Source organism: Aquila chrysaetos, chromosome 9 (genome assembly GCF_900496995.4).
Source record: "Aquila chrysaetos chrysaetos chromosome 9, bAquChr1.4, whole genome shotgun sequence".
NCBI classification, from domain to species: domain Eukaryota; kingdom Metazoa; phylum Chordata; class Aves; order Accipitriformes; family Accipitridae; genus Aquila; species Aquila chrysaetos.
The window spans coordinates 6,776,241-6,803,651 of NC_044012.1; the positions used below are offsets into that span (position 1 = coordinate 6,776,241).

The window sequence follows — 27,411 nt, forward strand, 5'->3', positions numbered from 1 at the left end:
TTCCTAACTAGTGACCTATAAGTTGGTGGTCGCAGGCAACTGCTTGTGGCTTGCCATTTGCAGTGAGGGTATGGGTATTTTGCAAGTGTGGGCAAATTACAGATTACTGGTGCGTCATCATGAAGGACACTCTCACTGATAGGCAGAAGGTAGGACAAATGTCAGACATTTAGAAATACCCAAAGATACTGCAGTGGCAACACCGTGAAGAGGGCTCAGTTCTCCAGGGAGCTCTCCTTTTGTGTGGCCCCTGCCTCCAAAGCTCAGAGGAAAACCAAGAACTGCCAGATCTTCTGCTGGAACTACAGAATTATTAGTTGAGGAATTGAAAGAAAACCAGAACAAAGACCTAGAACGCATTTGTTTTAGTGCTGGTGTGTGTGTCAGGTTCCTGTAAAAAAAAAAAAAAGAAGAGGAAGTAATTTTAACCTGTGCATTGGCACAGAAAGTCACGGAAGCCAGAAGTATATACAGGTTCAAAAATGAATTGATGAAATTCATGCAGGATATTGAATGCGGTGTTTGGGATGCTCTTCCTTTTGGAGGAAAAGCCATTCCCTCCAGCACTGCTCCTTGTCCCTCCTCCCTTCACACCCTCCCAGGGATTTGCACATGGCCCAGTCAGAAACCAGTGGCCAGACTGGATGAACCATTAGTCTCATCCACTCTTGCAGTTCCAATGGTCTTAAATTTGCCTGCAACAAAAGAAGTGCACATATATCAGTTAGATAATGTTAGTTGCAGCCTGGACAAAAATACAAATAAGCCACATGGAGCGAGACATTGTGTATGCAAAGTAAATCAGTGTGCAGAAGCAACAAAATCAAAGACGTGCTGCTGACTGACAATAGTTTGCCCTAAAATAAAAAGTAGGTCTGTCCGTGGGCACAAGGAACATACTTATTACCTTCCCTCCATCCTGCAGAGCTTTTTAGGTGAGTGAGTACGGTCTCGCTCAGGCAATTTACATGAGCGGAAGTGTGACAAACGGGGACAGTCCCTACCTTGAAGTAACAGGCCACAGAAGGGAAGTTTGGCAAAAACAGGAGCCATTAATAGTCATTCCATCTCTCTCTGTGAAGTTCACTGAGGTTTAATTAAAGCACTGATATGTTTTCGACTGACCTTATTTTCATACCTGATAATCAGTAAACTCATTATCATTTTTTAAGCTTGGTTTTGAATCGAGCTAATTAGCACTCTGTGGGTCAGCATCTAAGTTAAATAAAGACAAGGAGGAAAACTCCAAGATCTGCATATTTTAGACGCTCCCTGCAAAGGCGAGGGGTCATCAAGTAACGCCACCAGCAGAAGGCTGAGCTGGCACTGGTGGGGGTGTTTTGAGGCGCTGGGTGAGCACCAGCCATGTGGTGGGGACAGGACCTAGCCGAGCCTCCGGCTTTGACAATCAGGGCATCAAAAATGTCTCAAACGTCAGCTTTCTACAGCTGAACCCTTTGAACCCTGACCTGCACCGAGCAGGTCTGGTGAAGAGCAGGGCACAGATTTTGTGTCTCCTTGTTGTACCTGCAGTTAGCATGTTGGGAACGAATGAAAGGACAAGACGAGCTCCAGGTTGCAGCACTGGCATTTCCAGGAGGGAAATGTGACCTTTTCTGTGTTCAACATGGTGCTCAGCTGCTCCTGGGACAGGCCCCAGCCCAGGCTGGATGGACCTTTCCCTCGTACTCAGCATCCTTCCACCAGCTGACCCTCCTGGGCTTCCCCAGAGTTGCAGCTTACAAAGCACTCAGTGGGCAGGAGAGGTCTAGGGGAGGTCGTACTTCAGTAAACACCATTGGCTCTTACCACAGGAGACACAGTGGCGGGCTCGGGAGTGCAAAACCACTGCCGTTAGCTGGGATTTCCAGTAAGAAAACTGGCAGCAGGAGGGGGGATGAGCAGTACCAGGCAAGAGTGGGAGAGGAGTATGGAAGGGTTAGAGCTTTCTTCTATTAGAGAAGGGCAAAGAGCACCAACCACGATGGCCAGCAAGTGAGGAACGATGGTCTGGGCCACGTGTGATGCTCCTGTTGTGGTCATAGCTGTCCTCATCGTTCCCATGCAAAGCAAACTGCTTCCATCTCCTTCTCCAGCGGTCAGGAATCGCCAACGGTTTAAATGCTGGGGAGGAAACAAACAATTATAATACTTAGCACCTGGCTTGCACTTTGCACATTGACAGCACGGCACAGCCATCAGCTAATGAACTGAACGAGGTGTTCAATTACACAATGATTGTTAACGCTCAGTTAAAACCTACAAAACTGAGCACCAAATGGTAGAGATGCAATTTCAGCTGGCGGCTTGTAGACACTTCCTCCGTAATCGCGGATGGTGCTTAGCAATACTTAAAACAAACTATTTCTCCTCTTCCTCCAGCTTTTCCTGATGTTTGTGTGTAATGGCCTGTTCTTAAATGAGCCTCTCCCTTTCTGGGAGCTTGTAAATCTTATGTTGTAAGACTCTGAGTACAGTATATGTGAGGTATGCCAGGCAGGCTGTTGATTTTCATAGGAGAAAGCTCTGTTGCAAGGCTTTGCCAAACCCATGTTCCACACACACACACACACACACACACACACAAAAAAAAAAAAAAAAAAAAAAAAGAAAGAAGAAAAAAGACCAGTCTGTAAAGTAACTAAAACTTTCAATAACTCTATATCTACCATAACTGAAACTTGACCAAATCTTGAGTTTCTTCATAATTTAGAATTTGACAAAACTTTCAGGACCTCCTTTATACATGCAGACATGCAGACACATGGTTATAACAGCCACATGATCAGCTGCAAAACTAATGGCTGAAGCATGTGATAAATTGAATTTATTCTTCACCTTTAACTGCTTCACCCATATGTTGGCCATCTCCTTTGCCCTGCATGCAGTGATCCATTGCCGTGGGGCTACCTTTCCCGTCCTGCTTCTCCCCGCAAGAGCTGCTTTGAGCCTTTCAACAGCCAGCCATAAATCTGCTTCTTCCTTTTCATCTTGGCAAAATGACAGGAGCCCTCTACCCCCAAAGGCAGAAAATTCCCAGTGCTGAAGAGCCCTGCTCCACCGATTCCCTCTGCACTGAACTGTTCCCAGCACCAAGCTTTTATTTCGTTACGTGCACGGGGCAGGCAGGGCCATCCCCGTCATGATGGCTTTAGCAAGCACATGGGGCTCCAGGGATTTCCTCAGCAGGAGGAATTTGGCAGCTCCTCCAGCTGCCCAAATCCTGCCCCTATTGTCCCTGGGTGGAGGGGCAGGCTGTGCATATGATTCACCATGAGTGTGTCGAGACGAATTACACTAATGCACTTTCTCCGGATACTGCTGTTTAAAGAAACTCACACTTCTGTCTCTGCAAGCATCATTTTATCCTCAATTTTATGACCGTAGATGATAAAACTGTACAGAAGTAGAGCTTGCTGTTATTTCCTTCCCCTAATCCAGTTTGCACCGAACCGACAACGTTTTCCCCTCTCTTTTGCTCTTGTTGCAGAGCACCCAGAGAACAAGGTCATTGGGGGAAAGCGTACCATTGCCTGTTTATGTGAAGAGGCTTTTTGATGCCTTAAGAAGCAAAATAAGATGGCTGATGTTATGAAGGTTAACAGGGGGCTTCACATCTGGGTGAAGGAGAGCTCACACGAAGAGGCTCGATGCCTCCAGCCATCACAGCGGCAGCGTTTCGCTGCTGCCAGCAGTGTGGGGACTGTTACCTGTCTCGTATTAAATGACCTTTATTCAGATCAGCCGTTGCATTGCACCACGCACGTGTCTGGTCTTTCTTTCTGGACACGGTGTGGAATTTGTTAGATGTTGCTTCAGCAGTTATCCTTAAGGGATTGAACAAATTTTACAGTCATGGGAAAGGAAAGTAGTAGGAGCTGCCAGGTTAGAGAAAGAAAAGAATTCTTTCTAAACTTGAACGACCAAATTTGATTGCAGATGTAACAAAGTGCAAGTACCCTCTGCCTCGCAGAGAGCCGTTAGCAATGTTTATGCATCCCTAATTTTGCAGGCTCTGAAGACAAACAGCGCTGCAGTCTGACTGAGACATCTGCATGCATCAGAGCCCTGCAAGACTTCAAAATATTGCTGCCGTAGTGAAGTATTTATGGCATTTGGAGAAAGATACCGGGACAAAAAACTCTAGGGGTCTAATCCCGGCCTTGGCAGTGAATTACAGTGTGGCTTTGGGCAAAGCATTTACCTTGCTTTCCTACGGGAGTTCAGCTTCTGCGACTGTAAAACGGGTACCACAGCACCTACCTGCTGCCCAGGTGAGCTGGCAGGGACGATGAATTCATCCCCAGGCACGGCAGCCGCCTGGCAGTCGCCGATCCCCTCTGAGCTACCCTTGGAGGAGGAAACCCCCGGAGCCCCAGCCCTGCAGACGGTCAATACAAGGCGTTGCAGCCCTCCCGTCGGCCTCCCACCAGCCCCAGGCATTCACAGGGTTTCATACGCTCCCCGAGATTAGGTTTCCTTCCCACACCAGTGGTGCAACTCTCCACGCTCGCCTTGCGGCAGGCTTCCTGTACCAGGTCAAACTGGACCATGCTCCCGCTCACTGATCATAAAAAGCTGCAAGGCGCACAGTGCTTCGCTCTACTGCTATGCATACTCGCTACAAATTATAAATATAACTCTGGAAAATAATTCATTAATTAGTTGAAATTGCATTAATATAATAATGGAAGTGGGGTTTTTTTTTTTTCCTTTTGGCTGAGGGAATAAACAAGAATACTTACAAGAGTCTTTTACAGAACAAAGCGATGGAAGCAGCAGAGGAGACGGTGCTTTTAATGAAATGTGTATATTTACTTGTAAAAATGCGCTACGGATGCATATGCCGGGTAATAAACAAAGGGCTGAAAATCTGTCTGATCAGCAAGTCTATGACTAGCTACTAATTAGGTGTATCTCATTTAGGAAAACCCACTCGGCTGCCTGAGTTTTGTTTGGGGGGGACAGGACGGGACACAAGGAGAAGTAGGCGGCTGTGCTGGAGGAGCGGCGACAGCGATGAGACAAAGCAAGTTTGAAGTATATCTCTCTCATCCTCTATCACAGACACGGAGGCCAAACCCATTAGCATCTATTCCGATAAACTCTGTTTTTTAACCTGTACGTTATCCATCCCGGAGTTTTCTCACTGTCTGCTAGTGCAATGCAGGGAGAACTTTCCCCTCAAAGAGGGGTGCGTGACCGGGGACCTGGCTGGGCTCCCGAATGCAAACTCTGCGGGACCAACCCTCTCCACGGGTCAAGGCACCAGGACGTGTTTTACATACAACTGGAGCAGCTGCGAGGAAAGCAGCCCTACTCTTGGCAGTTGTGAAGAAAAAGAGCACAGTGTGGCTTTGAACCATGGCGTAAAGTAGTTCTTTAAAAAAAAAAAAAAAAAAAAAAAAAAGTGGTCTCCGTAAATGAGACTTTCTTGGCTATGATCATTAAAATAAATGGAAGCAAAGAGATTAATAATGAAGTAACCCAAGCAAATCAGACAACGTAGCCTGTCTCCCATCCATTTCAATCTGAAGTTCATTTTGGCTCATGCACCTGAGTCTGAGTGAGTTTTCCTGATTGATGGATGATAGCTCACATCCAGGTATTATTATTTTTTTCTTCTTTTTACACTTAAAGGGTTTTAGAAGGCATGGTTTTGGACATACCCATTGTCTGAGCCCAAAAATATATAGGTAGTTTCTAAATTGATTTTTGTGGACAGATGCTATTTCTGTTTCATTTCACTTGAGAAGAACTTATCTGTTCAGTTATCTTGCTGGCTGTGTCAAACAACAGTAAAAAGTACCATAGCAAAAAAAAAAAAAAAAAGAAAAAGAAGAGTTGATGAAAATTTTACACCTAGACAAACATAAAAATAAAGGCATCCACTTTCTCTTTTACGCCAAATTCCGTCACCGAAGTCTCACACCATGCTGAACGTTGTGGCAGTAACCTGGAGAAGCTTCTTCGCATGTGCTTAGCACAAGAATAATCCCGGTCAGAGCGCACCCTCGCACGCCCGTGCTTCAGCACACGCTGAAGTGCTTTGCTGTGCGGGGTCGGCACGCGTTTTTGCAGTCCTGCACCCTAGCCCCGTGAAACCTGGAAGCCTTGAAGGCCTGTCGAAGGTGAGACGAGATTCCCACGCGCCGGCTCTCTGCTCCGGAGAGGCTGCGGGCCCACCGCCACAGCTGGGGGAGCGAGCCGGCCCTCGGCAGAGCCTCAAAGGCAGCCCCGATAAAGACCTAAGTGTGAAGAAATTAAATAAATAAGCTCTCATTAAGAAGTGCTACGTGGCCTGTATGGCCGAGCGGCTGCTGGAAGCTGATCCGTGACCCTTTTGCTGCCACGAGCAGCGGTGCCCGGCCTGGCTCCCGCCGCCGAGGGAGGGAGGGGGCAGCCGGCAGCAACCCCCCCCCCCCCCCCCCAGGGATGGGGACTGGGTCTGGGTCAGAAATAACCCACGGTGGGGCATCTTCCAGCCCCTCCGCGGAAGATGCCGGGTTTGGAGAGGGCTGCGGGGCTGCTTTCCCACTCAGGAGAAGGCAGGAAGGTTGTTCCTGGAGGCGACTTGTTGGCTGAATCCCTGCCGAAAGGATTGCGCTAATGCGGCTGGGATCGCGTCGCGTTATCGACGGCGCGGTAGGGTTTCTCCAGCCTTGCGCAGGAGTCCTTTTATTTATTATTTAATTCTAAATAAACAAGATAAATAAATCATATCACTTATATGCTATACTGGTAGGTGCAGTGGAAAAAAGCAAAGACGGATGGGTAACGTCACATTTTAGCCTAATAGCTGTACAGTTTCATGTTATATTTACGCTCTTTGATGTTTAGCTGCATCAGTATCAGAATATTAAAAGCATTTTTTAAAAATCGATAATTAAACCTGGATTTCATTATTATTCAGAGCATACAAATTCACAGACCAGTTGGATTAAACACGATACAAATATCGTACCGTATATAATTGTACTCACACTAATTGCACATTCTAGCACATTATGGGGTAATGATGCTTGAAGTTACCAAACAGTTCAAAGATCAAAGGCCACACAGTCAAAGATTTTAAAATAAAGCTCCTGATTTGTGAATTTATGATAATGTGCTAAATTTGACCTCTTCCCCTCATATAAATAACTGTATATAATTATATAATTATATAATAATTAGCCTGCAGTCCCACAGCAATTACAGAGTTATTCCATGGGTATCTGAGCCCTGATAAGGACGGGGATACCTGGCATCTCCCCCCACCTCCTGCTCTGCATCTCTAACTTTCCATCAGTTGCATACGTAAAAATACCCTGGGCTTTCTGAGTCCGTTTCGCTGTGGATTTCGCCAAGGCTAGACTTTTATCTTGGGTTGCTGGTTCTGTTTAATTGGTAGTTTGCAGATAATAGAAACTCAGAGGAATATTATTCATTCAGCTTCAAAGAGCTGGAAGCCAAGAGGGTCTGGTAAGGCACCCAGGAAGCCTTGCAGAAGACTGAATTGGGAAGGCAGCATTTTTATCACCTTCCTCATTCAGAAAAGAGAGAGAGAGAGAGCAAGAACGAGCAAGGCAGCCTGACCAGGAGCCAAAAGGAGATGATTATGTGGTTATCCAGAGGGATTCTTTCTATTACTTGAAAAATCAGAGCGCAGATTTAGAGAGACAGGTTGATGTGCTCAGGAAGATCAATGAATATGAGAGGTTCATTGATGGCATATGCTTGGGTTTAGACGTAAGTGGCAGCTTCAGAGGTAGTGACAGCAGAAGGGAAGGAAAAAGCCGACGGGCAGTGGCATGCCCTGGGGTCTGCACTGGCAAGCAGAGTACCCTTCCCAGCGAGAAGCGGCAGCACCAGGACCTTGAAGCAGCAAAGTTGGACGAGATTTCAGCCGTAGATGTCAAGGAGGGAAATTTCAAGAAAAGCACAGGAAACAAGCATGCCTGAGAGAAACTCTGGTGGAGCTCGAGACGTGCTGGTGGTGGGAAATGGTGACGCAGGGGCTCAGCGGTGCCCTCAGAGCCATCTGCAAAATGCAAACAAAAAACTCCTCCACCAAAATATTCACAGCTTCCCTAGGGGCGAGAGGTTTTTCAAGTGTAAATGTTTGCTCACGTGGTTCTTTTTTAGTAAGCCACCTTGCAAACCCTTGTCATGAATAGTTTTAAGATGTTCTCCTGTTCTCTGCAAATCTTTCGTTTATCCTGGTCTGCAATCACTTCAACACACTCATCCAGCCCGTTGTCAGCCAGCAAAAGCACTTGGTCCCACTCTTCAGCAGAAAAGACTGTCCATCTGTTATGCATTGATAGAGTGAGCTGCTGAAGATAGAAGGACTAGAAATATTTTTGTTGGCACGGAGGAAGAGATTTGGAGAGAAAGTGAGTTAGGGACAATAAAGATAGCCAGGAACTCTGGAGCACCAACCTCCAGATGCATCCAGGGTCATCAGGGAAAATATATCAAATATGTTAACAGATATCAGGAGCCAAGAACTAATTTTAAGGAGGACTGGATGATATTCTTGCTAGTTCAGTGAACTTTTTAAAGCGACCGTGGCAGTCTCTAATATTATGGGGCTTTTTGCTTGTTTGTTTCATCTACTGGCTTTTGTAGAGGCATTCAGATTTCCAGAATTTAGAAAGCTGAAGTCATTGATTCTTACCTTAGGGCAGTCAACAAAATCTGAAAACTTATTTTCCTAATGGTTAGTGGTCTATAGGAGTTTCTGTCTGTATTGTGGATCCTCATAAGCCATGACAATGTGCAATGATATAAGGCACAGACTTTAAGGCAGTTTGCAAATAAATTTCGTGACAGCCACCAATGTCACTCCAGCAGGTTAACTGTGGTTACAGATTTAACTATGAATTTATTGTTTTAGAAGTTCTTTAGGAGATCCATTTTTACGCATTTTACTATCAAGTCCACATACACGAATGGATGCTTCAAAGCAAACTGGAGCAGATTCACTACTGAGCATCTGACCTGATCTCTGCTCACCACAAGTTCTGAATAATGCCTTTTTTGCCTTGTTACAATTGCATTAATTTTCAGGTTCTTCTTGGCTTAAATGTGGAGGACTGTTTGGAAAACTGCAAAAAGAAATTTATTTTAGATTTGCTAACCATGAGATAGATACACATCTAAATTGTCAAATGGAAAAGTGTATGTGATAAAAGAATATAAAATTCTATGCTAAATCTAATGTATAAAATAACTAATCAGGCAAGCAGGAATCCAATAAAAATATTACTGCAAAAAAAATTGGAGACAAAGGATGAAGAACTGGCTTGCTTTATTTTGTTTCTTTCCTCATCTGAAGAAAAAAATGCTGGAGTGGTTTCAGACAGAGGGCATAATGATGGTGGGGCAGAGGAGAAAGCAGTAAAAGAAATAGCCACGGTCAGGTCCAGAATTACGGTCCAAGTGATTCAGCAATACTCAGATTCCAGGGGATTCAAAATGCAGTCACTGGGGGGAAAAAACAAAAGCATTTTAAAGCACATCATATATTAAACTGGCTATGCACACATGAGTGTGTGTGTGAGATATATATATATAAAAAAACACATATTTGTACATGTATATACGTATATTCATGGGAGTGTGTCTGTGAATGTAGATCTGTACAAAAGATGCCATCAACCTCACATTCAGGAGGAATGGCATCCATGTGAACAACTGCTCTGCAACTGAGAAAGTATTTGAGTATTGTAAATTGCCAAAGGGTTCAAAAACCAGGGGACTGGTATAAAAATTAGGAAATTAAGACTAATCAGGTTATTCAGACGGAACTATTGTATTTCATTCAAAGTGCGGTAAACATATGGATTAATCAGCCAATGAGACCACTGAGGCAAAGACTGTGGCTTGTGCTCTGGAAAAAAATGATTTCTTTTAATTTTTTTGTAATTTCTACTTGTTCGTGGACGTAAAACAAATATTTAGATGACTGAGTGACCGATTTGGCAGCAGGAGTTTGAAGTGTAGTTCAATTGATCATCACGTATGGGCTTTTCACTCTGTTGTTTATTTGTTTTGAAGGCAAATTGCGGTAGTTATTTTCTGTGTTTGTTAAAGTCTGCCCACTTCAAGTGCTCCATATACAATTTGCACAGTGAAATAATAAGCTCATGTACAGACTTACTTATTTTAAATCCTAAGCCCTGCTCAGCTCTCCCTGTGGCATGCCACTCAGTCCGGTGCTGCATGAGTTCTGGGGTAAGCACGGTCAGTGCCTTCTGCAGGGTTTAAGTGTGAGTGCCTATTTGTGCGGTGGCGTTTTTAGCTCAGGTTTTGGGGACTTAACCTGCTTTAGTACTTCAACAAACAGGTCACCATCCTGGTTGCAGCTTTTGGGGGGGTTTTGCCGACCCAGTATAAAGCAGTTGCGGAGGAGAGCAAGGCAAATAGTTCACATAAAAAGTCTTGGTAGCTCCCAAGAACATTTCGGAACCAGGTCAGAGAAGTGGTGGCGTAAACCACAGCTTTACCCTTACACCTTGCTCTGGTGACCCTTGAGAAGGAGTAGGGGAAGCGCTGCCGTAGGGCTGCGGGTAGGATTGCTGCTGTACTTCAGCCACCCTTGGTCACAGCCTGACGTGCTTGGGCCCTTGGTGAAGAGGGCCTTGCCCTGGAAACCGCCTGCCATGACCTACAGAAAGGGATGACATACTCAGCTGAGGTGCTCTTTGAGATTATCCTACAGGGGAACGGCCGGACGGGATTTAGTGCCGAGTTGTGCAAATGAGGGTGGGCAAATCCAGGATAACTGGCAACTGGGCAAGGTGGTAGAGAGGTGCTGGGAAAGGGATAAAAAAAGCTGTTCTCTGGTTCACCTGCGGTGGTGTGGTTACGCACTCAAATGTTGGTGAGGAGACAGCAAACTGACATTTGTAGGCACTGACATACAACGAAGCCGCTGCAGAACAGGCCCCGTTTGTTTGCCAGCACGACCCCAAAGCCACAAGCACAGAGGCGACGGCAGAAAATGCGGGTCTCTCAGCGTTGCCTGTATTTACATAAAGAAATTTCACTTCAGTTAAAACTTCCTTGGGAATACATGGGAGGGGGTATCTCTTCAGCTGAAGATGCTGTCTCAGCCTTATATAAATACCTGTAGAACTGCTCAAATAGTTCATTAGTAGTTTATGAGTTTGTGTGCTCGCATTCCTCTCTAGCTCTAATTGCAAGGATGTTGATTCGTACCGCATCCGACCGGAGCCGGCTAACAGATTCTCTGCTCTATTGCCCCATTAAATGAGGTGTTACTGTATTTGACTCAAGCTGAAAAGGATCCCTTCCCATTTAGTAAAGAGACCGGCTAGGGCTGACCTAGCTGGGGACAGATTTCCTTCCAAATCTCAGAGAAGTCCTCCTGAATATGAGATGTTAATTGTGGCAGGAATTAAGGATTAAACAGTCATGGCTTCAGGTTACTATTGGGAACTGAAATCAGGATTACAAAGGAAACTGGGCCATGCCCTCACAATGCTATTACCCCAGTTCTTGAATCTAAAAAACCTTAGAAACTCATCCTCAGTGACCAATAAAAACTAGTCTAAATTGTGCTTACTGAGGCCTGAGGAAAAGAGTCATAATTGTGCAGCCATAGTTTGGACACCTTTCAAAGCAGAAGATAACATCAAGGACAAGAGAGTGAAATTCGGCCCTGATTTATACCCTCTGCAACCTTTAGTAGTGCCAAAGCTCCAGCGTTGGCCGTACATCAGACCACAACCTCATCTCCTGCCCGGGAGAGACCAGACCCCACGCCAGAGGCCAGCCACTCGCACCCCGAGTCACCGCGAAGAGAGCGAAGGCGCTGCAAAAACATTTTCCCTTGGGCAGAGAGTCAGTTGAAGTCCCTGTATAAACTCAGCCTCAAAGCTGGGGTAACCGTCAACCTCACGGGCTGCATCCCCCCGCGGGCAGGGACAAGGCTGGATTCTGCTCCCCGGGGTGGAGGGTGAAGGGCTCAGCGTTAGGGTGGTGCCCCCCGTTCAAGTTCTTGCGGGGGGATGCTCAGACGGGCTTAATATTTATGATGGTGCGAAACCCCGTACCTGACCCCAGAATACAAAGCCATAGAGATGAACGGGAAGAAAAAGAAATTCTGCGCTTGAAATTTATGACATGGTAGCACATACTTAATAACCAATTAAAGACAAGATTTATTGGGAGCTAAATTACATTTGTATTATAAATAGAACTAGAATATACTGTTACAGAACAAAAGCAAAACATCTTAGCATTTAATATTGTAAAAGACAAAGTAAGCTAATGGACCCTAAATGTTAATGGGTGTAAAGATTTACACTTTAATTGCATTTTTAAGTCATCTTATTTTACAGTGCTCTTTTTTCTGTGTACATAGAAATCAACAATGTGCTGCAACATTATACTTAGTAGTGGCAAGACCGACTTAAGGAAATCTGTTATTATAGGCAAGATCAGTTTATTAGTTATAAATCCTCACAAACATTTTAATCGAAATGAGCAGTGGACTTTCACTGACCTTGGCTGTACGTATGTGAGACCTTCCTAGCAAATTAAGCTGGTGAAAAGTGTGTGTGTGTGGGAAGCCAAGAAGGGAGGGAGGGGTAACAAGACAATTTCTATTTGTAAAGCCAACAAATAGACCATATTAGATTTAAGAATTTGCTTTATGGCAGGGAAAAAAAACCAACCCTAGCAAATGATGAAACATGAAATTACATTTGATGAAATTATCAAATAATAATATTGTATTTATTAAAGTATTATCAGCTGTAATCCAACTTTGGGACGATATCTGAGGTTGGCATTTTAGGACCTGCTTTCACAGCATATAGAAACGTTACAAACTTCCCAGAAACTGACTCCTGTGCTCGTAAAATTTCTCTTCCAGTTTGTGTTACCGCTTCAAGATTCATAAGCTGAGTTACAGTTATGGATGAATCTAACTCATATTACATTTGAAAAAATAAATGTGCACTAAAAGTAATTAAAGCATGTTGGTTCATGAATAATACACCATTTTACTACTATTTGCAGAGTATAATGAGACAAGCTACTAAATTGACAATGAATGCTCTATTATGGGATTGCCAACTGTTTTATAAGATATTGAACAGATTCATTTATTCTATCATCATGTGCATTATCAAGCTATTGCTTTTTAATAAATTAATTTCTCCTATGTCTCCAGAGCCTTACTTTGAAATCTGGCTGAAGGCATAAATGAAATTAATTTTGTGGTCTGAGTTTAACTACCAGTGCCGGGTGACTTGCAAATACCGCGTCGCAGTTGGCAGCCGCCGCAGAAGGGGATTTCTGCCGGGTGGCCGCAGCGGCGGCGCGCTGGCCCCGGCGGAGGGGCTTAATTGCGACGGGGAAGGATGCCTTTTAATAGCCAGCTGACAGAAATAGTCGCCCCTGCAGGGTAGGGCTCTCTGACAGCTCTTGTTTATCAGGGGCTCTCCTTGCCAGTCATCCCCCCTTCCCCTGCCCTTCACCCCCACCCACTAACATGCTGTAAATTGACCCTTTAATTGTTTAGCAGCCTAAACCTGGTGACACCATTCATTGACTGTAAAGCAGCACTTAATCCCTGGTCGGGTGATAGTGTCATTAGGAAAGTAATGTGATTGCGGGGACGAATCTCCCATCTTGGCTGCACGCTGTGTTGGAGGAGAGGATTATCTGTGAGCCCTCGGCTCGGGCTGAAACAACACGTAACGTCCATACAGCCCCGACGCTGCAGAGCTATTTCGCTCGATGGTAAACAACTTCTAATTGCGGCTGTTGACAGGACTCACCGTGTTATAACTAACCTTGCTGCAATGTTATTATTTCTGAAGGGAGCCTTTCTCCATATTTTTAACAATAAGTCTGACAGGTGTCATATTAAAAACAGGGCTTAATTCTAATGCAGCTATTCCCACCCGCCCTTCCCTTTTCATTTTTGTGCCTCTGTAATGCATGAATTTCTCCTGCTCATAAAGATTAAAGGAACAGCTTTGCTGGAAGGAAAATACTTCTGGTTTGTTTGTAGTCCAGGTACATTCGTGACGGTCTCAGTACCGGCTCCCTTTCTCCTCTCTTCTCCAGCCACGCCGGCTCAATGCTGGGAGGGAAAGAGAGGGAGAGAAGTAAAGCCTTCTCTGGGATGAGAGGTAATTCAGGATCCATTGAAGCGAAATTTCAGGCTGCTTTTGAACTGTGACCCGCGGCCACCGGCCGGGCGCTCCGTGGGCTGCGCAGCCTGTGATGCATTGCTGACTGCCGTCCACCAGAGACCGAGCCCAGGCCAGCAGTTCACTTACAAGTTTACACTGGATTTAAGTCAAAATGCTAAAATGCTGGTGTTCAATCACTGCTAACTGTATGCTCGGCAGACAGCTCCCAGCAGACTCTGTGCTTGTAAAATCCAATACGCCACATAAAGTAAGGGTTTATGGAGGTGCAAGGGGTTTAGAAGACATTTTTTTCCCCCTTCCCTCCTGCTCGGTTTCTTGTGACGCTGCTTTTCAGGCGCTGGGACGGCTTCAGCTGCATCCCGCACGTAAACCGGGCGGCAGCGCTGCCCATGGAAAGGCACTACCCGCTTCCATAACCTTTCCCCATCCCTCCTGCCCTTCCTCTCAGGCTGCCTGCAAGACGCAAAGTCCATTCGAAGGCCATTAGTTAGGAGCTGATGTGATGATCAGAGTTGGGACCGGCGTGGCTCCCATGCGCTCGCTTTCTCTCTCCTTCCTTTGCAAAAAGCTTGCACGTTTCACGCCCGCAAGCATCACACGCGTATCTCGGTCCCCACTAAGAACGTTACAGAGCTGCTCAAACTGCTGCTGTCAAAGGCCTACGCCAGCTCAAGGAAAAGGGTGCCTGCTTTGCCAGGAGGGATCGTGTAAATCCAATATACAAAGTCCCTAATTTAGACTGTGCTCACATATCCGCGGGCTCCTCACCAGACCTGCGTAAGGTTTCCATATGAACAATGCGCATGGTGCAGACTTCAGTCCCAAAGCGCTGGCTAATGTTCAGTTTTTATAACAGTTCTTTTAAAAGAGTGAAGATAACCAGCCAAAATAGTCTCACCAGGCATTTGGCAATCTGTTCTGTACCCCCTTAAGGTAGATGATTTTCTGGGACTCAAAAAAAATATATATTATTTCTTCCTCTCTTTTTTTTTTTGCATAAGCAACTGCCCAGCAAATTGATAAGAGCCCTTTTTAATTAGATAGTGAAGTTGTATGGGTAATGTTCCATATAAAAGGTCTATAAAACACAGCAGAATTAATAAAATGACTGCTTCTCATTTAATTCAGGTCCTCCAAAGGGATCCGTATGTCTTGCTTTGGTCTGTTTGTAGTACTTCTCTCCACCACCCAGCCACGAATTGATTAAAATCACATTCCTCACTTAAAACTGGAGCCCAGTTGGTAAGAGATACTGGATAGTAATTAAGGTCTGTGCACAGACACATGAACCCCCATAAAAAAAATACCAAAAGGAATCATTGTGCATCGCTTGGATTATATGCAAACACAGCTCATGTTGACAGCTACCTCTGGATGACTCCATCAGTACACACTTTATCTCCAGCTGTCCAAGTAATTTTCCCAGGATTTCGCCCCTCTTTTTCACTCCTCTCCACACAGATGGATTAGAGCAACAAACGGTTTACATGCTGCACATCATTAGCTATCCTCCCTCACTACCCAGCAGATAACAACTGGGCTCTATCATCAGGACATTCATAACACCTTGACACTTTTACAACTATGCTGTTCTCTGCCAGAGCAATCTTCTCTTTTAAAGCATGAAGCTAATTCACGAAACACCCATTGGAAAGTACTCTGCAAACGCAACAGGGGTGGGAGAGAGAAGAAAAAGCACAGCCCAGAAAAGGCATCTAGTAAATAACACAGTTAGCACTGTAAAAAAAAAAAAAAAAAAAAGTCAAGAGAAAAGCAGCACATTCTTTCTCTCCGAGATACCTCTCTATTTTCCCATTGCCTCCGTCCCACGGTGAAGGACATCAGCAAACAGTCGTGCATCTGTCTGCCGTATTTCAATGCTTCCATCACAGTGCCATCCAGGCACCTTCGGTGCCTGGCGTCAGCGCGGCTCTCTGCGACTGCAGGCTGAAGCAGGCGGACAGTTCGGCTGCGAGGGTCCCCGTCCGGGCGCTGTGCTCCCGGCGACGACTCGGCTTCTTCCCCTGGGGATGGGGACGGGTTTCGCTGAGGAACCTCTTTGCAAAGGGACCGGTTGAAGATTTCAGTCCGTAGTGTTACTGCTGGGTATTACCAACAGCTGTTCGGGTTTTCTTAAACTGCCTCCGGTCTCAGGGCATCTTGACTCTAAAAGATTTGTTAATAAAACAATGTATTCCCTGCGTAGGTTGGGATCCTGCTTCGGAGACGTGGGCTTACGTTTAGAATAAAACACAAGCCTACATCAGCCACTGTGGATGGAAAGAAATACATTTTAGCAGCGTTTTCCAAGCTTCTCAGCATGCCCCCCTGCCGCCCCAACCATACATTTTAATGTATAGTACACGCTTGTTTAAAAAAGAAATACATAAGGAGAAAGAGTAATTACCGTAGCTTAAATTCAGCCTGATAAGAAGGGCTTGCACAGTCTGAGCAGCTGTTCCACTGCCATTCAGATTATGAAAATACAATCCTAGAGAACCTTGTCAAGATACATACAGAGCATGAAATGTATAGGCAATTTTTCCCCAGCCACATATAATGATCAATTCCAAAGCCACAAGTGATACCAAAGGACAAAATAAGATCTGTCTAGACTTTCTCACTTACAAGATATTGATCATTCCAATGGTAAACTGGTTAGTATAAGTGTGTTTGGCTTGAAAGGTCATGAGCTTAACACCTGACAAGGAGTTATTCAACCTTGATATAAGTCAAATTATTGCCGTGTTGCTGGAAGGACTTTCTCTAATAAAAATCCCTACCTGCTCTGAGAATACCTGAAATTTGTCTTCCAGATGTCAAAAGAAAAAGTGGGTAAAAAAAAAAAAAAGTCAAGACTTGGCATGGGTTTCTGCTGGTTCACCTCGATCTGATTTTGCAAGTAGAGGTCCCAGCAGTCAGTTACTTTCTGGGCAGACCACAGGCAACATCTGCTGCACGGACAGCAGCGGAAGCTGTCACCGATTGAAATGGCACCTCTGTTCCCCGAAGAGCTTCTGCTGGCTCTTCATTCCCACCAAGGGACTTTGCTCGCTCACCTACATGGACTTGCAGATCCAGGGCACCCATATCGAGGCCAAAAAATCACCATTAAAACGAGAAATGTTGCCTTGGGAGGGAAAGCAGAGGGGAAAGGGTCAAGCAACGCCCTTCAGCATGTGGGTGGGAAATGCTCTGTGGCATCGCCCTCCGACACCTCCCCTTCAGAAAGTCCCGTGGGGCTTGAGCGGTGCATCGGAGAGACAGTCCTTACCCAGCCGCCTCCTTTTTTTATGGGGATAACTAGCAAGTGCTTATTAGGACTATTAGGAGCTTGATGTAAGTTCGCTGGATCTTTTCCAAGAACTATAAATACCGGATCTATTTTGCTTTATTCAGTTCTTTTTGTTTTGCTGATATGATACTAGTTAAGGTTAATGGGGTTTGCTTTAATATTAGACACAGGATCACTTAACTACCTTTAATGAACACTGGAGTCAATGCATTGTGGAGTAATTCACAGAGACATTGCCTCAGGTAAATCAACCGGAAAAATGTAAGCCAGTCAAATAAATAAATCTGACCGGCTGTAAATGTGCCAAATTTTACACCAAAATATATCTGAAAGCCAATGACTTAGGCACATCTAGGATATTAAAATGGAGGGTTTGGAGTCTGTTTCTTTTCAATTGCTTTTTGGTTTTTAATGTCCCCTGCACATCCCTCCTGTGCTGAAACCAAGCTGAGAGTGCAAGAAAAATTATTTTCACAAGTGTTTCTAATAGAAGCAAATGCTCTGCAGCTTTGTGCCATTATTTTTTTTATTTGGAATGAAAATGGTAAAAAAAAAAAAAAAAAAAGCTTTTTTATGCTGGCTATCTCAACACAGGAGAGAGAGACAAAGAGGAGTACAGAGAGGTGGAGAGGAAAAATGGAGAGAAAGAAAGAGAAGGAGAGAAAAAGAGAGAATGCAAGAAAGAGAAAGAGAGAAAGAGAGATTGAAAGAAAAAGTAAGAAAGAAAGAAACAGAGAGCAAGACATTTTATCTGAGTTGGAGAAAATTGTGACAGTGAAATTTTAGGCAGGGTAATACACTAGTGTCAATAAATATTTATTAACCAGAAATAGGAACCAGAGGAACCCAACCGACTCGGTGAAGTTAGGGGGGTAGCTTACTTCATACTAATGCAAAACTATGCTAACATTAAAAATGCTTTTACCTCATAACACTGAAATAGTGAGCTGCGTACGGAGGAAAAACACCTCCCAGATATTCTTTGAAGGAAGGCAGGCAATCTCTTTAAGTACTGAATTCTCATAAAAGCATGCAATATTTCAGCAATAAGGAATGACAGGGTGTTCATTATTGGTTATTAATGTTTGCCTAAATGGAGCATAAGGCCCAGGCCTTCGGGGGAGTGCAGAGCTCCCAGCATTGCTTAATTACTGCCTCTTCTTAATCCAGCAATGCCAACTTCTGATGCAAAGCTCTCCTGTCATAGACTGGCTGTATTATTATATGAGAGTAATTCTGTTTGGCTGTGAAAAGGAAAAATAATGCATTTGTGAAGGCTGTTGCACAGGTAACAGAAGTTAATCAGTTTTTCTCCCCCGATAAACTCCAGACAATACAAGGAATTTGACCGTAACCACCACCTCAACTGGCAAACACTTTGACCCATGCCAGTAGTTTTTAGACATTACACTATACCAGCATGTGGTCCGTGCAGCACAGGCTGGACAAAAGTTCTAGGAGACAAGAAAGAGCTTTTTTTCCCACTGCCCCCCCCCCCCTTTTTTTTTTTTTTTTTTTTTTTTTTTTACAAAAAGGCTGAAAAGAGGTGTTGTTCTTTCTGGAATAGCCCCTTTTATTACTTTATTCCACCAAATGTTTCCGTGCAGGAACAATCTCAGTAGGATGTGCTGGCCTTGGGGAAGGGGTTTGCTGTAGATAGTAGAGGAAGACAGGTGGGCAGGATTGCTTATTTACTGAAGGCTGTTGCTACACAGCTGATGCAGCAGGTATAAGTAAGGCCATATATTCTTTATTGCTGCTTTAGGAAAGACTGTGGCATCAGGTAAGGAAGTGGCCAAGCAGCGAGCGGCTGAGGCTGCGCTTGAGCAGAAGCTTGAAGGATGCCAAGGGTTTTGGGGAAAAAAAAACCCCCACCTTATTTTCTCTGTATAAAGCCAGGTCAGCTAATTCACCCTAGATCTGAGGACAGTGGCTCCCAGGTTCCCCCTGTTCACTCAGAAGAAATTTAATTTCACAGATTGAGACTTATGGATACTTAGAGTATTTCAACCCTTATGCGCAGAGGAGACTGACCACCACTTACCTGAGAAGAGCTCTCACTGAACTAGAATTAGCTGTAAACTCAAAAAAATAAAAGAGTCAGACCAAATTGTAATATATGACTGTAAGGTATAGCTGTTACACCGCATTATCATAATTCCTTACACAAGCGTGGTGGGTTTTTTGATGGGAGGATGCTATGGCTACTTCTTCCAGGTGAATGCATGCCTTGACTTTAACACCTATTCAACAACTAATCAAATGCATCATGATTGCAGACAAGAAAAATCATGGAAGGCAGACTGTTAGCAATAAATCATAAATAATAAGGGGATCAAATAAGCTTCTATTAACAATGTGTCCTTCTATTTATTTGTTTATATTCTGTCTACAGAAAATGTGATGCTGGACTGGGGATGGCTTAGGACAACCTTCTGGCGCGAAGACAGCTACAAAGCACAAAATACAAAAAATGAACTCAGAAAGAAACAAGAAAAAAACAGCGTTTTCTTGGCATCAACAAGAAGCTCTTTATTTTTCCTCAAGTTTTCTTTTCTAAAAAAAAAAAAATAAAATTGGAACTAAGACATTTGCAGAAATGAGACAAACTTTCTCTTCAGGTGACAATATTCAAGCAAGCATGTTGTTTTATTGAATTTAAACTGAAGGAAAAAAGAGAGATTTGGAATGGGATACAGTATCAGGAGAACTGAGAAACTGTGAACTTTCAAAGAAAAAAACTCCTTAAAACTGTGAACTGAGAAATGGATGGAAATACCATTTAAACCCCTGATTACGCTCTGTGTGTTCTTAAGGAGACAACATCATCTTTGCTAACTCAACGGTATTTAGGGAATGGTTTACAACATATCTTTTATTATAATCTTTTAAGAAAAAATCAGAAATACTTAATTAGCTGTGACTTTACCGTTTCTGTTCAGATGTCTTCTTGCACCTTCTTTTCTAGACAGCGCAGATGTATTTGCAGCCAGCAGTTAAGGGCAGGAAAGATTTCTTTCCTTAATTATCTTTTTATTTGCCACACCCAATAAAATCCTTGTAGGGAAAAAGAATCAACACAGCTACCATCTCCCAATCAATACCTAAAGCCTGACAGACAGTAATTATCAAAATAAAGAGGAAATCCCATATCGGGCTACGTACCTACCCATTAATCAAAACAACAGAAAATATCTGCAGCATTGCTTTTCTAAAATAAGACAAAAGATGCCTCCTTGGGTTACACTTTGAACAGGCTACAATCAAAAGAAAGAGAACCAAGACTAACTAAGCCCCAGGAAGCCGCATTGTCCCTTTAACCCGCAGTATTCCCCATTTCCCATTAGTACTTAACATTTTTCACTATGTTGTGACTGCTATTATTTCATTTAACACTGGTTAATCTGTATCTGAGGTATATGGAAACCCTCTAGATGATAAGATTGGACAGGTTCCAGCGTTGGCAGTTTTCAGCGTGCACACACTCGTGTGTTTTGATCCTTCCAGGAGCTCCCTGTTATTTGGACTGCCTGCCAATTCGTTCTTGGATCAGCCTCTCGCTCAGCTCCCACAGGGCCGCGGCCGTCGCTTCGCCCTGCGCCTCCTGCGACGGCAGGCAGCGGCAGCAGTTGTTGAAGTACATCCCTCCCAGGCCCTCCAGCTCCGCAGCCGTGGCGCAGTAGACAGTTGTGGCAGCTCCTTGTTGCTGGAATTAAAAAAAAAAAGAAAAAAAAAAAAAAGAAAAAAACCCTATATAAATAGATAGATATTTTATCATTGTAATTTTGACTGCAGTCCGTTGAAGCTGTCTCTTATGAAAGCATCGGTGAAAAGCATCGCGGCTGACAGGGTAACCCGCCTGGTGACAAGGCTGAAACCCTGCTGAAGGTGCTGCCGGCCTGCCTGCTGGCGTCTTAGTTACGAGACACCTTAGCGAAGACTTTTTTTTTCTTTTCCTTTCCTCTCAGAGCAAAAGAAAAGAAAAAGACAATCCTGAACCACAGCCCCGCTCTCGGGTCTTTTGCCCCTTTTCAGGAAAAAAACCTGGATCGGCGGCAGGGAGAGTCCGGCCTGATGCAGAGGGGCAAGGTCTGCCCAGGCGGTGTTTGAACCAGAATAGTTGAGCCAGGTTTAAAAGCAGCACCTCAAAACTCCCTGGTTTCCCTCTGCAACACAGAAAGCGCTTACCATATATACCTTGGGTGCCCGTGCTTCCTAATCCTGACCAGCAATGCAGGCTGATACAGGTATTTTGTTTGTTTGGGTTTCTTAAACCTCTTGTACAAAATTAACCTGGGCACTCCAATTAAGACCTATCATGTAAAGTGCAATCGGGACTGGTGCCAAACCTGCCCATACATCTTTGATCAACGGTTTCGCTGTGGCAGTTGTCACCGCTGCCTTGTAAGAATGTTTATCTGCTGCAGGCAGAGAGGGGTTCTGATTTTGCAGAGACGCAAGGCTTTCCAGTGGGGTTTTTTGTTCTGTAACAACCATTTCTCATGTCTTCTAATGCTTTAAGAAATGGAGCGGGTAGATTAGAGGCTTTTGTGGATCAGGAGGGGCTTTTTCTTTTTTGGGCTTTTTCTTTTTCTTTGTCTTTTTCTTTTTCATACCAAGTCAACTTATGTTCAGACAGGAAGAATGGGTTTCTCTGAATTTCTCTAACAGAAACCCGGAGACCGAGGCCACAGGGTTGGGACAAGCACCCCGGCACCGACGATGGGCTACTCTCTGGCACAGATTAAAAGCGCGATGCCAGAATAGCTGTAAAGAGGGCAAGAAGCTAGTTTGCTTTGTAGACTATAATTAAAGATAATAGGTGAGAGCGCATAGCAAGACACAACGCTAATTTTAAACCGATACAGTTTATCTGGCATCTTATGATTATTTACGTACATCTTAGTCCTTTCTGTGGTAACTAATTACAAGCTGATAGGAATCAGAATAAAGAGGCTGCCAAGTATGATTGAAAAAGTAAACGAAGAGAAATTAGATGTTGCCACATTAGGATAATTTAATGTGGAAAGAGAATAGGCTTCAATCTCTTGTGATTTTCCTCCAGTCCTTTTTTTCTGGCCTTTCACTGTCACAGCCAAGGAAACTCAGGGTGCTGTTAGGGGGTCAACCTGCAGAAGACCTCTACTTTGCATTCTCATCCTTCGAGGGCAGCAAGCAGTCTAAAAAGCCCCAATTGTCCTTATTGGAGGCACCACAATTTTGTAACGGCAAAGAAAGGCATATTTGTTTGCAAGACGTGCATTTTTCTCAGAAGATGGGATTAAACTGATAATGATGACTCCACAGCTTAGAAATGATCTCCCATCACAAGGTAAAGCAAAACTGTCTGTATTAAGTATTTTGAAAGGCATATATTTATCAACAGACCAAAATATTTTTAAAGTTAGTATAAGACATAGTAATCCTCTTATTAAACCAATATCTTTTTTAAAAAAGAGAAAGTATCTTAAAGGCGGTAGCAGAAATGGAAGAGAGTTCTACTAAAAATAATATTAATAGAGAACAATAAAATTCCTATGCTCATTTGAACTATCCTATAAAGCTCCACAGCACAGGTATGATCACCGTATTCAGCTGTTTAGAATGATTCAAAGCCCCTGAAGAGTATTATTAGGTTTTTGCAAGCAATTCAACTGGACTTTTATTAGAAAGGTAAAATTAAACTAAATTGCTCAATGCAGAGTGAGAGCCCTTAAGCTATTGCTGAAAAGCATCCGTCCAGCCAAGCTAAACTCAGGCTAGCTCTAATAGAATTCAGCTAATTCATAAAATGGAAGTTTATCAGAGCAGTTTAAAATCCAAACCAAACAATAATTTATCTTTTCAAATGAGTCAAATTTGATGACTTTTAAACAAAATTCTCAGCAGGCAGAAAAATGTCCCACAGTATAACAGCAGTGCTTTATACCTCGAACATTGACACAACCTAGATTCCAAAAGAAGAGAATAGTTTTCCCTGTGTGAGCGTAGGATATTTACTTTAAGCGATAAAAGATTATGTGGCTGGAAGCCCAAAGCACTTTATCTTGCGATGCCTCCAGTGTTTCCCTGAGAACTGGATGTGAGCAATGTGCCATTTGCTTTTTGGCTGTGTATATCTTTACTTCTTTCTAAATGTTTCAATCATGTTGGCTGTTTTGGAAGAAGTAAGTTCAATGGTTCTATCATTGAAAGAAAAGTACCTTTCTTATTACTTAAGAGAAATTCAGTCATATTTATCCCTTCGTTGACAGAGGGTAAAGCTTTAATATCTCAGAATAATGGACAAACATGAACTCATCAAGCCTAGGAGCTTCCTTCAGATGGCAAAACTACGAAACAGAAGGTAAAACCCAGATTCTCAAAGCCACTGAAGCATCTAATTGCCTTTGGTGAATGTGAGCTAGTTGCATTCAGACACTTGAGGATCTGCCTAAGTGACTTGCCCAAGGACAGGGTCCCATGAGTGTCACAGAATCACAGGAATCAAATCACGCTTTGGGTTGGGAGGGCTGTCAGGAGGTCTCTAGCCCAACTTACCCCCCCAAAGCGGGACGCCTAGGAGCCCCACATATGCCGTGCTGAATGGGACGGTCCTCAAGGGACAAATTCCGCCTTTGCATCTACGACTCAGATACCACAAACCTCCGGGAAGAGCCAGAGCTGAGGGTAACTGCAGAATGCCTGCACTGCCAGCCATGCCTAGCCAGGCTGAGAAACCGCTTAGTTTCTCAGTAAATATTGTTTATCCCTCATGAACACAGTCTTTTGAGTGACATCTTTATGTGTTGGGCCTTATGACAGTTTAATAACAAGTTTTAATTTTTTGCTCATCAGCTTTCCTGTTCACATATCATCAGCATACGACAGCAGAGGATGTTAGGGAATCTAATTAGTAAACAATTCCATACTGCTGATACAAGATGAAACATTCTTAAACCGATAAAAAGAGCACTTTAATCACTGTTGAATGACTTTCAATGCCAAGCGGTTTGTGCCATGTCAGAACATAATTTGAAGAAGATTAGAGTACTATATAAAAGAATTAATGTTAACAACTTCGTTAAAAAATGTCTTAAACAATGAGCCTGTCAGTTGTCACAGACTCTCCCTGATCTATTGTGATTAACGCCCCCCCCCTCCCAACAATTTCAACTGATAAACAATGCTAAAAGCGCTGGGCAACCTAAACTTTTTTTTTTTCCATACGTCTGTCAGTTGTACAGGGTGCTAATCACCAGAGCTGGGGGTCAGCCTTCTTTAACCTGCAACAAAGGCAGCGGGTTGCAATGATGAATACACAGGATAAAGAATTTGTGAGAAGCCCAACTGAATCTTTAATCATGCCTCAATGCCATTTCCGATCCAGTCAAACATTTGAAAGCTGCTAGGCAAGCACCACGCTATCAATCTTTCTAGCGTACGTAAAATTACCCGGGAATCTTGTTTTGGATTAAGTTGAAGAGTGTCTTAGTAATAAGGGTTCATCATTCTCTTCCGCAAATCATTTGTCAGTTTTGTAATACAATCTTCAACTGCAGCAGGGTGGGATTTATACAGCAGTTGCTGTTTATTTATAGTTGAGGCTCAAAGATCTCAATTATCCATCCTTCCAAAATCCTTTGTTGAGATGAAAATACTAAGTAGCTACTAGTTCATAGGCATTTATTTCATAACTGCTAGCTGTCAATTTGTAACTGATGGCACTGAATACAAATTAATATTGAATATCTTAACAGTAAAAGAAAAGGGGTTCTTGAGATACACTGTACGGTAAAACCCTCATTAATATATGTAATGCATCCGTGAGTATTCTAAGATACCATTTATGTTCCTGATAAGAAAACATATTACACAGTTAATGTTTAGTTTTCAGATTTGTCTACTTTCAAGTGCATGTTTATTTTCTAAAATTAGATTCCTGTTCTGAAGCAAGTTTGCATACCAAGCATATAAATAATAGAAACAAAGCCATAACTTATCTGTATATTTATCAACTACAAATGAATAAGATCTACTCTAAACTCTGTTAAGGGCACGCAGACAGCACTAAACATTGCCTGCCAGTGAGATGGGATCAGCTTCTTTGAAAAGAAGGGTTTTATTTTCTTATGAAAAATTAAGCATAAAGGCCAGTTATCTCGGTAGCCTGAGGTTAAGTTTAGCACCGTGCATTTTAAAAGATGGCCAGTGGAAAAAGGTGAATTCAAAATGAGATGAGAGGCGAGTATCTGACAAGGGCCAGATTCAAAGCAAGCAGCTCAAGTGAAATTAAAAGGCAAGTGCTTCCTTAAAATTCTTCAGGCTGTTCCTGTTTTTCATCTCAGGACTATTAGACAAAGCCAACACATCCCTAACGCAGAAATACCAGATCCACACGACGGCACTGCGAACATACCATTTATAGTGGAGTACCTCATTACACAGCAGTGTGGAGATGAGGTAGTATGAACATACTCCAGATCATGAAACCAATGGGGTCTCCCCTACCTTCTTTGTGCCTCTGAAAAGCACCCTGAAGAGTTCAAATCCGTTCTGCTGGAGAGGGAAAAGCTTTCCACCAGCTAGCTTCAGCAAGGGTTATTTCCTGATTTGATGTGAAATCTAAAATCTCCTTGGAATAACAAACAAAATGATACGGAGCCTATTCCCGCAATGATCAGTTCCAAATTGTTCAAACCCAACCCGAAAGTTACAGCTGCAATTTTCTATTCCTCGAGCCTCATCTTCACCTGGTGTAAATCAGCACAGCTCCCTTGCCTTCTCTGAGGCTCCACAGATTTGCAGTCGCTGAGGATCTGCTCCGTTGCTTGTTGCGACCCTGACGTTGATATTCAGGGCGAGCGGCTGCAGGGACGTGCTGCCCGGCTGCTGGGGCGCGCACCCATCCAGCTGGCCAAGCTGGGCACGGGCTGGCCGCAGCGGGCTGGGGGGGCCACTGCTCCAGGTTGCGGCTCAGCACCCGAGCTTTGGCTTACCTCCTGGGAGAAAACTGCCCTCAGAATGGATTTTTTTTCCTTTTGGGATTGCTAGCAACGCCCTGGCTGGGATTGTGGTGCAGAGTTTTCTCAAAACATACTTATTCCTTGCTCTGTAATGTTAAAATGTTTCGGCAGATGAGTTGAATTTGTAGATTTTCCCATCAAGCCCAAATCTTTGCAAACAACGCGGAGGGCGATGACCTCTTCTCAAAAACGCTAGCAAGTCTAAAATCATCATGCCCTCACCCAACCTTCAGGGTTCCCCAGTATCTGAAGTGCTCTTAGGAGCAGTCTTAAGGGCTCTTTGGTGGTATCAGCCGCAGCTGAGGCCACTCTTAGCTGAGGGAGCTACTTCTCAACTCCAGGCGTTACTTTGCTCCGTTTCCTACCAGGGTAGCTCAGAGCCGTGAGAGACAGTCACTTTTCGTACGATGCAGCGAACAAGTTTTAGTCTCGTGTGTGAGAAGACAGGAGAACTGTTCGGTTCCTGCTGCAGTCGTCTTACTCAGAGCAATCCCAGATGCACAGTTATCTTATGAGTAACACTCAGAATATGTATGTATTAGTCTCCTGTAAAAATAGGAGAAAACACGATTCCCTGATTGCTTTTTCAGCAAGGAAATATGAAATTGAGACCTGCCTTTGCTATTTTGGGTGAGTATGATAAACTGAAATCATATCTGCAGCTAAAAAAATAAAACTTTGGAGCTGCCAAATATGATCTAAGAAACAAATCGGGCTCAGCTGACTTCAGGTCCCATCTCCACCCAAATGCCAGCAGGAAAACGTGACCTGAACTGACTCTGTAATTACAGTCTTTTCAAAGGTCTCACCGAACCACATCTAAACCAGAGATTCTCAACCACCTCCCCTTCCCCCATCACCACATTTAAACCAGAAAAGCATCTCTTAGAAGATAATACAACGGATAAACCGAAATCTATAAGGTCTGCTT

The 27,411-nt window shown here is 43.7% G+C and overlaps 1 protein-coding gene and 1 long non-coding RNA gene across 3 annotated transcripts in view; one reads left to right on the forward strand and one right to left on the reverse strand.

Moving 5' to 3' along the window:
* Positions 1-19,918, forward strand: part of LOC115345474 — a 182,445-nt gene extending 162,527 nt beyond the window's left edge. The window contains exon 3 of the long non-coding RNA XR_003924848.1: positions 19,871-19,918. This is a non-coding gene — a long non-coding RNA (uncharacterized LOC115345474). The remainder of the gene's footprint in view (positions 1-19,870) is intronic.
* WWOX (WW domain containing oxidoreductase) overlaps positions 9,454-27,411 on the reverse strand; it is a 548,624-nt gene continuing 530,666 nt past the window's right edge. The window contains exon 9 of one of the 2 annotated variants that reach the window (XM_030024237.2): positions 9,454-9,471. In XM_030024237.2, the coding sequence (XP_029880097.1) occupies positions 9,469-9,471 (3 nt within the window). In that variant the 3' untranslated portion in view covers positions 9,454-9,468. Of the gene's footprint in view, positions 9,472-19,981; positions 21,182-27,411 lie in introns of those variants that run through there. The other variant, XM_030024229.2, reaches the window with a different exon arrangement.